This window comes from Glycine soja, chromosome 18 (genome assembly GCF_004193775.1).
Source record: "Glycine soja cultivar W05 chromosome 18, ASM419377v2, whole genome shotgun sequence".
NCBI classification, from domain to species: Eukaryota; Viridiplantae; Streptophyta; class Magnoliopsida; order Fabales; family Fabaceae; genus Glycine; species Glycine soja.
In genome coordinates, this window is record NC_041019.1 from 50500459 (window position 1) to 50512826 (window position 12368).

Genomic DNA, 12368 nt, shown 5'->3' on the forward strand with positions numbered 1-12368 from the left:
TTTTTACATATTTAGAGAAATTAACATCATTTTTCAATACAACATTAACAAAATTAAATTCAAACAATAAATCCAGTCCCAGATAAATTACAGGATAACTGTAATTGTTTATTTATTTTAATTTAAAAATAACTAAAATATTATAATTTAAATTGGGAGATGATATTTGTCTTCTAAAGATTAGTCTATGTATCTGGTTGGACAATTTCTTATTAATATTATTGTCAGTAAATAAATATTTATTAAAAATTTCAAATATTATTTATATATTTAAAAATATTTACTTATTATATATTTTAAAATTGACATAATTTGTGAATTTAAAACTGCTTTTTGTATTTATTTATAATAAATTATAATTATATTTTATTCATCATATAAATATTTGCAATTTTCTTTTATGTAGTTGCAGAGCTTAGGTGGTGGGGTATTTTTTCTCTCTCGGCGCCAGAACCTAGTGGTGTTGCGATTCTCTTTCTCCATTGCAAAACCTAACAAGCGAGAGTTCGATCACGTTTGATGGAAGATTCACACAGCAACACTGCAGCGGTGCAAGCCACCAACGATGACGCCTCCGCCAGCAAATTGTTCGAACATCTCCTCTCTCTCTCTCTCTCTCTTTTTGTGTCTTAGACCACTGCAAAATTGAATTATAAAATGAGATATTTTGGTCTGATTTGATTAATTTATGGTAATTGCTAAATTGCTTCATCCTTCCACCTATTTTTTTCTTGTGCTATTATTTTAGATTTTTAAAAGTAGTGAATTTTCCGTCATTTATTCTTTCTGGAAATTTTAACATTTTTTATATATTTTTTGTTCTACTTCTGTATTACTTGCTTTGGTTGCATTCACACATGTAAAATGAATATTGTAGAAGGTTAGTTAACTTAGATGGTTCCTTTTGGGGATTCCAGTGTGGTTTAGCATAAGCACTAATGTAGCTGAATCTTGTCTCAGTAGTACTGAATGGCTCTTTAGTGGAATAAAATGCTTTTGGTTTCTGATGAAATGCAACAAATGTAAAGAGAATGTTGTTTAGTCATGGCATGCCATGATTCCATGCTTGAAAGTTAAAACATGGTTTTGAGGAAACATTGGCTGGAAAAATTACATTCATGGTTTTAAATTGCGGTTGTGCTGGTCAAAAAACCCTTCGTGTTGCAGGCAATTGAGGGAAAATGCAGCTGATGCGGTCACGATGCAGTTGCGGACTGCAATTTAAAACCATGATTACATTTCAGTTTTGTATACTTTATGGTATTGGTAAATACTACAATGTGGGTTGATGACTCAACGAATTGAAAAACCTCCCATAGCAGCCAGCTGCAAAGTTGACAGATAGAAGAGACAAGGTGCACCTGGTTTCTAAAATGGAAAAATGAGACTATCACTATCCAAATTTTTTTCCATCCCAGTTCTCATAATAATAATACTGATTGAAGTTCATGCATACTGATTCAATTCTAAATGAATTTTGATCCCGGATAGCAATCTGATTCAGTCTATCCCTCTGTTCTGTGTACTGGGAAAAGGCATGCACCATGTACATATGACAATCCATGTAACATTGGTTTGGTAATGTTGATACTTGATTTTTTTCTTAGAATGTGAGTTTGGGTCTAACTCAACCCCAAAAGTTAACTCATAAGGTGAGAGTTGCCCCTCACTTATATACTCTATCTTGCCCTCATCTCTAACCAATGTGGAACTTGGGTTTTTTTCAATACTCCTCACCCAACACTCTTGGGCTTGGTGTGTAGATAACATGGTGGGTGATCCTTTGAATGGATCTAGGATAGGTTTCGATACCATCTTAGAATCTGGGTTTGGGCTTAACTCTACCCCAAAAACTAGCTCCTTCTTTCTTATTTTTTGTTTCAAAATTTCATCTTGTATTCAGCTTTTATCAGAGTTTAAATGAATTATAATGTCATTTTTATACAATTAATAATTCTTTTTTTGGTGATTAGTATTGTATGATGAATTTTTAATCTCCATAAACTGGTTGTAGGTCATGTGTGAAAAAGGGATACATGAAAGATGATTACATTCATTTGTTCGTGAGAAGACCTGTTAGGAGATCTCCAATAATTAATCGAGGTAGGATTCACCTTCTTTAAGGAATTGACTTGTTTAAGTACCGGCACTTCAACTTAGTAGTTACTTGGTGCTTTTTGAATTGTTTGTGAGTATATAGGTTACTTTGCTCGCTGGGCTGCTATTCGGAAACTTCTATATCAGTTTCTTGATGTTGAGAAGAAGTCAGATGAAGATCCCCCTATAAAGAAGCAGATATTATCACTTGGAGCAGGTTTTGACACAACATATTTTCAGTTGCAGGTGCTTGGGTTTCCTTGTGAGTTCTTATATGTACTGCACAAGTTGTACTTAAGAGCCAATCTACTTTTGCCTATAAAAATATAGATTTGTTATGTTGTGGAGCCATGTGGATTGAGTGAAGGTTTGGATTGAAATTCATATTCATCCAAAGATTTTGCATTTCAATCTTGGTGAAAATTTATTTTGTGTTTTGACATGCTATGAGAGCACTTTTCATTCTGTAGTACTTGTTGGTGCTCCTGTGCTAATTGCCTGCTGGCTGCTGTTTGTTTTAATCTTAATCTTTATGAGACAGAATATCATTTCTTGTGCAACACTTTACAAAGACATTGGGAGCAAGGATTATTTTGTAACTTCAGCTCAAATGTGTTTTTAGCTCAAAATCTTTTTTTTTTGGAGGTGGAATGTAACTTCCTAGCAAAATTGTGTGGATTGGTTATTTAAGTTTAAGAAAAATGGACAAAGGGTGAGTAGGTGCATGATTGGAATTGTGGCTGAATAATAATGTTAAATTACTGATTAACTCTTAATAAATTCAAGTGAGTGGTAGAATATTTGAATTAGTGGGATAAGGCTATTGTTGTTGTTGTGTATATAGATATGTAAGACTCTATCCAGTATCCATGCCTTGTGAAATTTTTGTGACCGAGACTTTTGCTTTCTCTCCTGGTTCTGTTCTTGTTCTTTGTTGTTCACCTAAACTGAATCAGTTGTACAACTTGCCAAAAGCTTATGTGCACATTTTTTCCTATTATTTTTAATCAGGTTGTTATAGGACTATTTTTGCCGGTTGGTGAGGAAAATTGGTTCCTTCTTTCACCAATTAACCCATGCACATTAAAGATGCAAAATATATTTTATATGTAGCTTCATTTGAGCCTGATGCCATCTTCTGGTAGCCTCCATCCTATTGTTTAGATGGGATTGTGCATGTGAACAGAAAGTCTGAAACTTTGTACTTTGTTACCACTAATTCCAATTCTCCTTGTAATCTTATTTCTTAGTTTCACTAATCTGTGATGTGTGCCTACTTACAGCTGTAACTTAAATGTTAATATCTTTTCTTGGCAGGATGAGGGGAAAGCACCTTATTTATATGTGGAAGTGGATTTTAAGGAGGTAGAAATTTGAATACCTTTTAAAGGTTTTAGTTGCCAATGCAGCCTTTCATCTTGTTGGTTATGGGTTTTGAGTTGGATTGATTTATAGATGCTTTGTCATGATTAATAAGATTGAGTTTAACCAAATACTTATCTAATTTCAAAATGAAGAGGAACAAAGCTGTTTATAGTTTTTAAATCTTTAGCTTTATTGCCATTATTGATAATGAAAGTTAAACCACTATTGTATTTGTAATCTAGGTAACTAGTAAAAAGGCAGCACTTATTGAAACTTGCAGCCCATTGAGGAATAAAGTTGACGAGACAGCAGCCATATCAAGAGGTAAGCAATACTGAGTCTGATGCTTTAAACCGAAGGGATGTTCTCCACTGGTTTTTATTCTCATTTTTTTATGATCCTTTCCTTTTGTGGTGGTGCATTGTTCAAGAGTGCAAACATTATTTAAGAGTATATTTAAAGTTTTCAGACTCTACACATCTAGTCCCTCTAGTGTTGCAGCCCCTTCCCTCATCGATTGTTTAGCCGAACAATAGAGAAAGGAAAAAGCATATTGATGCTAAGTGAAATTTCTGGTTTGTTGTGGCTTTATCTAAGATTCCTGCAGCAATCTTTTATACCAGGATCAGAGCCAAGCATGTCAAGTAATTCCCCCAAAGTGGATTTCAATGGCATAATCAGAGGCCCAGTCAATTCTGCTTGCAAACATGAAAAGCTGATGTTCATAAAAAATAGAAACAAATGGAAAAGGGACTAGTGATAGTAGGTGCTATGGCATGGACCATCATTCCCCCGGCAACTCTGTTCAGATCACCTCCCTATGAAAATCTTTTATTCCTGTGGATTTTCCTCCTCCAAATCTTCCCAAAATTTTACCTTCTATTATTCCTCTAGCCCTACACATGGTGTCTACGCACGTATGACATTGAAAGCTTCGATTACAAATTTTAAGGAATATGTTATTGTTCCATGTCATTTGACATATTAATCTAGCCATACAGAATGTTATAAAAAAAGTGACAGTCTTTATAAAAAAAAAAAAAACTTCGTACCCCATTGCCCAGAGGCTCTTCGCTATGCGAAGGTATGGGGGAGGGATGTTGTACGCAGCCTTACCCTTGCATATGCAAAGAGGCTGTTTTCGGATTCGAACCCATGACCAACAAGTCACCAAAGCACAACTTTACAACTTTACCAAAAAGTGACAGTCTTTATGTCCGTTAATAAAATCTGTTCCACCATTTAAATGCATATGCTAGTGTTAAGAATTAATTTTGGGCATTTTAGATGTAGTAAATGGATGTGAAGCTGGGTTGTGAGGAGTGATGATGATACTTTAGAGGGTATTATAGTTTCTTAAAAGATAGAATGAATTATTTATAAATTCTTAAAACATTTTATTTAATGATTGCTTGCTATGTTTGAAAGTGCCTAAATTAATTATCTGAATATTTGTGAGTAAAGCTGGAACTGGGATCTAGACCCATCAAGTAATCTCAGTATAAATTGAGAAAATAAATCTCATGATACTTTAATCTGTGGCCCTTCAAATGTATGCATTAAAACTTCATCAAAAGTTTTGCTTGGTTAAACTGAAAGCTGAGTGTCAAAAGATTAGAGAAACTTTGATTCTGCCACTAGGCCTAATCTCAGAATTCATTTGACTTGTAGCATTGTAGAATAAAATCAATTTGATCTTTTTGCTGTGATTGTTGGACATTAATTCTGAAAACTAACATGCATGATTACTGCTGATCTAAACTAATGCTAGTAAATTGTAATGTTTCATTCTTTGCCAGAAAAAGGAGAAGTGTTCAGTGCTCACTATAAACTACTCCCTGCAGATTTGCGTGATGTGCAACAATTAAGTGCTATTATTACTCATGCTGGTTTGGATCCAAGGTATGTATTGGGAGTCACCTCTCTTTCTATCTCTCATTCTTTTGTGTACAGTTGTGAAATTCTGTTACCATTCACATATAATTTATTTGTTAGAAGGCATCAATCACTTCTAGGAAAATAGAAGAATAATTTTGAAACCTCTTAGAATCAGAAAATTCTAATTCAAAAAGGGTTTTTAAAGATAGTAACGATATCTTATCCTGTGCTTCTGTTCTTTTTATTCTCTAGTTAATTTCATGACTAATAGTTTTCATTAAAAGACAATAATTCTGATTTTAATAATTGGACAACGAACAGCATTATTGTGTTTCTTTACACAGCTTACAACAGAATATGCAGCTAGAAGTTTTAAAATGATTTTGAAGGAAATACATCTTAATTTTATAATTGGAAAGTGATAATATGCTCCTTTTATATTGGGAAAACCCCCACATCGACTAGAAATAGTGCCAAAATATAGTATAGAAGTGGAGGACAACCTCACCATATGGGATAATTTCTGGGGTTAAGTTAGGCCCAAACTCACTTTCTAAGACACAATTTATAATTACATATTTAACATAATGGAAAATGACGGGAAGAAATCAAGTTTAAGCATAAGAATTCTTAATTTCCATTTTCTTTGTATGGCTTCATGTGCTTACTGTTTATATATAGTTATTGAATTCTGTTCTTATATCTGCTAAACAGATTCACATGCTGGAGGATTTAATGCTTATTACTTGTTGATTAATCTTTAGCTACTTTATACCTACATATAAGAGAGGGATCAAATTACACCTGTGTAATTTTTGACAACTATTACACCATTTTTATAACTTGATATAGAATGTGATTTTTGTTGATCCAACCGTTAAATTATATCCACATATTCTGTGTCAAAATTGAACAACAAGAAGATAATCAAATAATCTATATTTTAGTATATTTTGAAATGTTTATATTGCGTCGATTTTAATTATATGAACGAGGTAACAAATGATTTTAGATTAATATGAAATATTGCATATGTGATCTATGTAAAAAAAACTTTCAATCCAATAATGAGTTTTAAGAAAACATTATCTAGTCTGAAAGTTATAAAATGGTGTAATAGTTGTCAAATTTACACCAGTGTAATTTGATCCTTCCTCATCATATGTGTGTGTGTGTGTGTATATAAAGGTGAATGTGCATTTGGTTTAAATTAAACTCCATTTCTTTCATGACCAAATCTTGATAAATTGATTTGATTTATTCTGATATTGTTATCAGTCTGCCAACTTTTATAATTGCAGAATGTGTTCTGATCTACTTGGATCCTGATTCAACTCGTGCAATTGTTGGTTGGGCTTCCCAAACATTTTCAACAGCAATATTTTTTCTTTATGAGCAGGTTAGAGCCTTCAAAGTTTCTTTTTCTACTTTTATGTGAAGAAAATAGGACCTTTGCATTATATGGTTTTTTGCTAACAGATCCACCCAGATGATGCTTTTGGACAACAAATGATACGGAATTTGGAGGTATGGATGTAAAAAAATTGTTTTATACTGTGGTTTTTGGATTTCAATTGGTTCATTTCAGATTACCCTTACCATTGGAAATGTCTTATCTCAAAAATGGAATTTCTAATTGTTGTACATTTGTTTTTGTTCATTATACTATTTTTGTGCCCATAATGGTATTCTTACTGGATTTTCTTTTCCTGTTAATTTTGGTTTTTAGTTTCTTCTAGAAGGATATCTTATTATCTGCTCTTTGTAACATCAATTTTATTTCTTACCCAGCAATCACTGCTACACAGATTAGTCTTTTGAAGTTTATTTCCCTAGGACACTTTTTTTTTACACCCCAGGATTCTTTCCATTCAGGCGATGGCACTTATGTAAAGTTTTGGGTTTTATGATCTGTCTTCATGCAGAATGAGTATATTAGTCACTTTCATTCTATTCTGGGATCATTTATCAAATTGGAACTTTCATTCCCAGATATCTGAGTGATAGTGAGTAGTGAACTACAATCCCGTTTGGTATTACTTGAGTATTATAAAGAAGGGGAAAGGGAAGATAGAAAGGGAGTGTAAAAAAAGGTATTACTTGAGTCATATGAATTGAGCCTCACAAACTTTTACTTTGACTGAAAATTTGGAGTGGAAAATTTCTTAGTCTTTGTTTATAACCACTCTACCTTGAATTTCAGATTGAGGGTTAATACAATGCATATTTTGGCCAATAAACATTGTGTTTTTCATGGATAAGAATATAATGTCTAATGAAATGAATTTTTACTTTTTTTCCCCAAATTTGTGCCTCGTGGACTTCCTTTTACCTGACATAATTTTTCAATGACTAGAAAAACTGCTTCCATAAAAATGTCCCATTTTACTGCAAGAGCATCATACTGTGTAAAATTAGAACTATTTTCAATTTTTTATTTTATTTTAGTGCATTGCTTTGAGTTTGTCAGTCATTTTTGCTTGGAGCTATCCTATAATGGAAAGTCATGCATCCATTGTTTATGAGGAAAAGTTTCTGGTTTGAGTTGAAAAAAGAACTGTTTAATTTATTTCTATTAAAGATATCCATCTCTGGTGCATAAAAGTTGTGTCTAAATACATTGATGTATATGAAATGAAATCATAATATGATTTGACTTTCCTGTTTTGCATCAGTATCGAGGTTGTGATCTGTTGGGTATTTATGCTACGCCAACTTTACTTGCAAAGGAAAAATTATTTCTGGACCAAGGATGGCAGGTAGATCATGTAATTTTTGCTAGAAAAGAAGTTTTTGTGTTTATTTATTTTTTTAAATATTACCATGCATCTGGTATGTGATTCAATTTACATTTCTGGAAAACCTTCTAAATAATGATGGAGAGTCATCTAGGCATGAATAGTCTAAGAACATAGCAGACTAAACTAGAAATGGTTCAGAGTCTACATTCTTGCTATCATAATTACTATCAACATCATCAGATATGGTTCATCGTGTAGTATTAATGTGTATTTATTCTATCACTAACATATTAATATTCTTATGCCTTTTATTTTTTCTGGGTATCAGAAGTCTGTTGCCTGGGACATGATGAGAGTTTATAATGATTTTATTGATGCCCAAGAAAGACGCAGGTATTTTTTCTTCTTTTTTTCTGTTGCTGAATTAGATCTGGAAGTTTATGCATTAAATTTACAAATTCTTTAGTGTTTTCTGATGTTTTAATGCTAAAGGCAATAAGCTGAATAATAACAACAGGCTAATTTATCTTAAACTAGGATGATACTAGTTGTTTGCAACAGCAATAACCTTGGGGCCTGCAGAGATTAAAGTAGAGTAAATTTTATAAAACAAATTTATGGTACCCTTCTGTAGTCATCATGGTCCTTTTGTTGTGTCTGGTTCAACAGTATAATAATATATTATGCACAAAAAGATTATTTTGATTAGGTTCTATAACTTCTATTGCTGTAAAAGTCATGGTGTAGAAACATAATGATAGAAAAACCAAATTTCTTAGGGTGGGAAGGGTAGTGGTCCCACATCAGCTCTGCCTAAGTAAGCATCGGTAATAATTGCTTTTTCTTGGTGCTTCGATTTCTTGGCTTCTCTTTTAAGGAAGCATTTTTCCTGGTTTTGTATTCCTATAGCATTTTAATCTGTAGAAGGTACTACGTTCTATCAATATCTTGTGATTGTCATATGATGGAACTGTTTGATTTCTATTAGATACTAAAGTTCATATCTTCATATGAAAGGCAGTTCTTTCTTCCCTGATTCTCCATCCCCTCTGTTCTTTCTATCTACTTTATGGTTGGTGGCCTGTTTCTTTAGTAAATTTTCTCTAAAGATACTAATTTGTAATACTTTATCGTTTAGGATTGAACGGCTGGAATTGTTTGATGAATTTGAAGAGTGGTACATGATGCAGGCAAGTCAGCTTTTTATTATTGTTCTGTTGTTAATTGTTTGCTATAAAAAGTGTCTGAATACTGCTACTCTCATTTTGCTGGGGCCTTGAATGGGGGCGGGGGTCTAGGCCATTGTTTATCGTCTCTCATTTCAAGTGGGGATGTGAATTGTTTGTTCTTATTTCTTCTCTTTTTTTTTTTTATTCATTGGTCAGAGACTAAAAGTAAATAAGAATTCATGATGTAACCAATCGTCAGTTGAATGCAAGTAATTGGTGGTTACATGACCCACAATTTACCAATGTGCTGCTTGTCATCCATTATGAAGAGTTCCTCTTTTGTTTATTCCACTATTACAATATTAATTTTCTTTTCTTTCTATTGATTTTCAGGAGCACTACTGTGTGGCTTATGCAATCAATGATGCCATGGTATGATCTTGATCATACTTGTTCTGTCGTATGCAGCAAATTAATAAAAGTTTCTTCATTTATTGTATGGAAAGGGAATAGGAGTATAGGACAGCACATCATTTAAATCAATCCATGAATAAAGTGACCATGTGTATTCTTTATAATATCTTGCCTGCATTGAATTGAAATTAGAGACCACATTACTTTTACTGTACCATTTCTAGCAATCTTAGATTATCATCATGATGAGTGATGACAAGATAATAATTTGGAATAAGGATGAGGTGGGGAATAGGATTCTGTTTCTGAAGATGATTCCAAACATGAAAATATAATATGATTGTGGTGGCTGGGACTATATTTATTCCATATATCCTATTTCTTTTTGTACTTATGGTTTTGAGGAACTATAGTGGACTAGCATTGACTCTGATTTTTCATCCATGATGCAGGGTCTTTTTGGGGATTTTGGTTTTGTTAATGAAAACAGTGGGCTTCCTTCCTCATGAAACACGGGGATACACTCCAATAGCATATATATTTATATTATATATCACTCTTGCTAAGTATCGTCCTTGGCTGTAACTGTTAATACAGCAAGTATGACGGTGGCACCTGCCAGCTCACTGCAGGGGATGTTGTCTGGTGAAAAAGGTTTTCTCAGTAAAGCAACTTGTTGGTTATTGTATGAGAATTCAAGCATATGGATGATTAGTATTTTTGTATAGATCCCTTGAGAAATTGTTTGTTTGACACAAAGCATAGATACTTCCCATTTTCTGCTAGCTGTTTGGCAAAGAAAACGTGGTGGCTCCCACACAGCACCAACTGTTAAAGTCACATTATACTCTAGGCCTGTGTGGGGATGTCCATGTGAAAGAAATATGAACATAGTGTGTATTGTTTCTGCTTTTCAACACATACGGTTTTTCTATGCTTTGCATTGCTTTAAACACTGAACTGGAATCAATGAGAATTGGTAAAGAATAGAGTGAGCTACTTGTGAAAATCAGTTTGAAGAGGTATTTTTTAGAATATTATTTTTAATTTAAAACTTTTTTTTTACAGAATCTAAAACATTTTTAATATAAATAAAAGTACATATTTAAGAATTACACATCGGTATAAATTGTCTTGGTAATTATTAATTCTTTTATCTTATAAAATATATAATTTAGTTATTTATATTAATTTATAATTTTTATCTTAATAGTATAGTTTATACTATTTTATTGTTTGAAATAGTATATAATGTTAATAATATATAAATTTAATTACTATTGATTTGATTAATATTCAATCATAGATGAATCAATAAATTATCAACTAGTACTTTTATTTGTTTAATATTAGGTCAGTTTTTAAAACATCAATATTTTGGCATTCTTTTGCATGCCCCTTTTTGTTTCCTCTTTCTCGGGTTGAACTAAAGGTGTTGTATTGGAATATATGGCTGAGCCTGATCAATGGCTGTGTTTTGTATGAGATATGGTACCTCCTTTCGTTTGATGGGTTGGTCAAAACGTGATTTATAGCAGATGAAGCAGAAGACAATGGTGAAGTATAGAATTTTTTTGCACCCCATTTGACCAAAAACAATAATTTTTTTCACCCCTGCTTTTGTTTAGGAGCATAGGTTTTAATAATCATTTATCACATGAATTAATTAGTAAGAAATTATTTTAGTTTAATTGGAAATATCGAGTTTAAGGTGTGTGTACTCAATTGTGTTAAATGTTTGAAAATAAAATTTTATCATTCATGATAATTTTATTCAATTTTAGTTTGTCTTCTATAAAGATACATGTTATCTATACCCAAATCAGTTTTTAACAATTTCTTAGCAACAATGGTGTAAAATTTTATCGTTCGTCATTTGCAGCAATGGTGCATTGTTTATTAGTACTGTCTCAGATCAGTGCCCTTTACTGTTCAATTGTACAGACGTACAATTCAATTACCCTTTCTTGGGTTTCTATCGGATTATGATATGCACACAAAAATCTTGTACCATGGGACTGTTGTAAATCATTACTCTATTTTTTCCACCACATTTTAGAATTATTAAATACAATTTAAATAGTTTAGGATGAGTTCTTAACGTGAAACTAGGTAGAATAATAAAGTATGCGTATTTTTAGTTGTATTTAACTTTAGTACATTACCACTGTAAAATAATTTGTACTGTTAATTAGTAAAAATTATTTTACAAGGCTTGTAAAATATTTATAACAAAAATAAGTAATTTTACTATATACAACAATTCATGGATAATAATGTAAGAAAATGATTATACTGCTTAGAACATAAACTATTTAGTATATACAATTAACTACTTTTTTGTGCGTGAATATATAAACTATTATTTTAACTATTGTAGCTGGATTTGGATTAGGATTGATTCAATCACACTAATAAGGCACTATTATCGATCGAAAGTCAGCCATTGCATACAAAGTATAAACAGAAGGCAACTAAGCAAGGCTCTAACTAAATAAGTACAAACATAAAATTGTACATATAATAGAGCAAACAACTAATGTTGTATCAAAATGAATTCCAGGGGACTAAATTCAATTTTTATTTCTATGAGGATTTTCGTCCCTTTGGCTCCCATCTATACTGACTCTCAGATTGTTAAATAGCTTCTTTTTTATGTTCATTATTAAATAATTTTTAACACAAACACATATATACCACTTCC

The 12368-nt window shown here is 32.2% G+C and overlaps 1 protein-coding gene across 2 annotated transcripts; it reads left to right on the forward strand.

The window, feature by feature from the left end:
- The first annotated feature begins 414 nt into the window (after nucleotides 1–414).
- Nucleotides 415–10604, forward strand: LOC114394441 (leucine carboxyl methyltransferase 1 homolog). 2 transcript variants are annotated; one of them, XM_028356015.1, is made up of 13 exons: nucleotides 415–587; nucleotides 2015–2103; nucleotides 2201–2343; nucleotides 3415–3462; nucleotides 3705–3786; nucleotides 5262–5364; nucleotides 6619–6739; nucleotides 6820–6867; nucleotides 8016–8099; nucleotides 8410–8474; nucleotides 9220–9271; nucleotides 9644–9682; nucleotides 10117–10604. In XM_028356015.1, exons 1-13 carry the CDS (start codon nucleotides 520–522, stop codon nucleotides 10171–10173), a joined length of 999 nt encoding a protein of 332 aa, XP_028211816.1. In that variant the 5' UTR covers nucleotides 415–519; the 3' UTR covers nucleotides 10174–10604. The 2 variants fall into 2 exon arrangements, with proteins under 2 accessions (XP_028211816.1, XP_028211817.1); XM_028356016.1 differs by having other exon boundaries at nucleotides 5307–5364.
- Nucleotides 10605–12368: the final 1764 nt, after the last annotated feature.

Bases quoted from the DNA above. Each gene is read 5' to 3' on its own strand.
- LOC114394441 (XM_028356015.1), top strand. From the start codon at position 520: ATGGAAGATTCACACAGCAACACTGCAGCGGTGCAAGCCACCAACGAT. The intron at 2,344-3,414 runs GTGCTTGGGTTT...TTTTCTTGGCAG, and splicing joins CAACATATTTTCAGTTGCAG to GATGAGGGGAAAGCACCTTA. The intron at 3,463-3,704 runs GTAGAAATTTGA...TTTGTAATCTAG, and splicing joins TGGAAGTGGATTTTAAGGAG to GTAACTAGTAAAAAGGCAGC.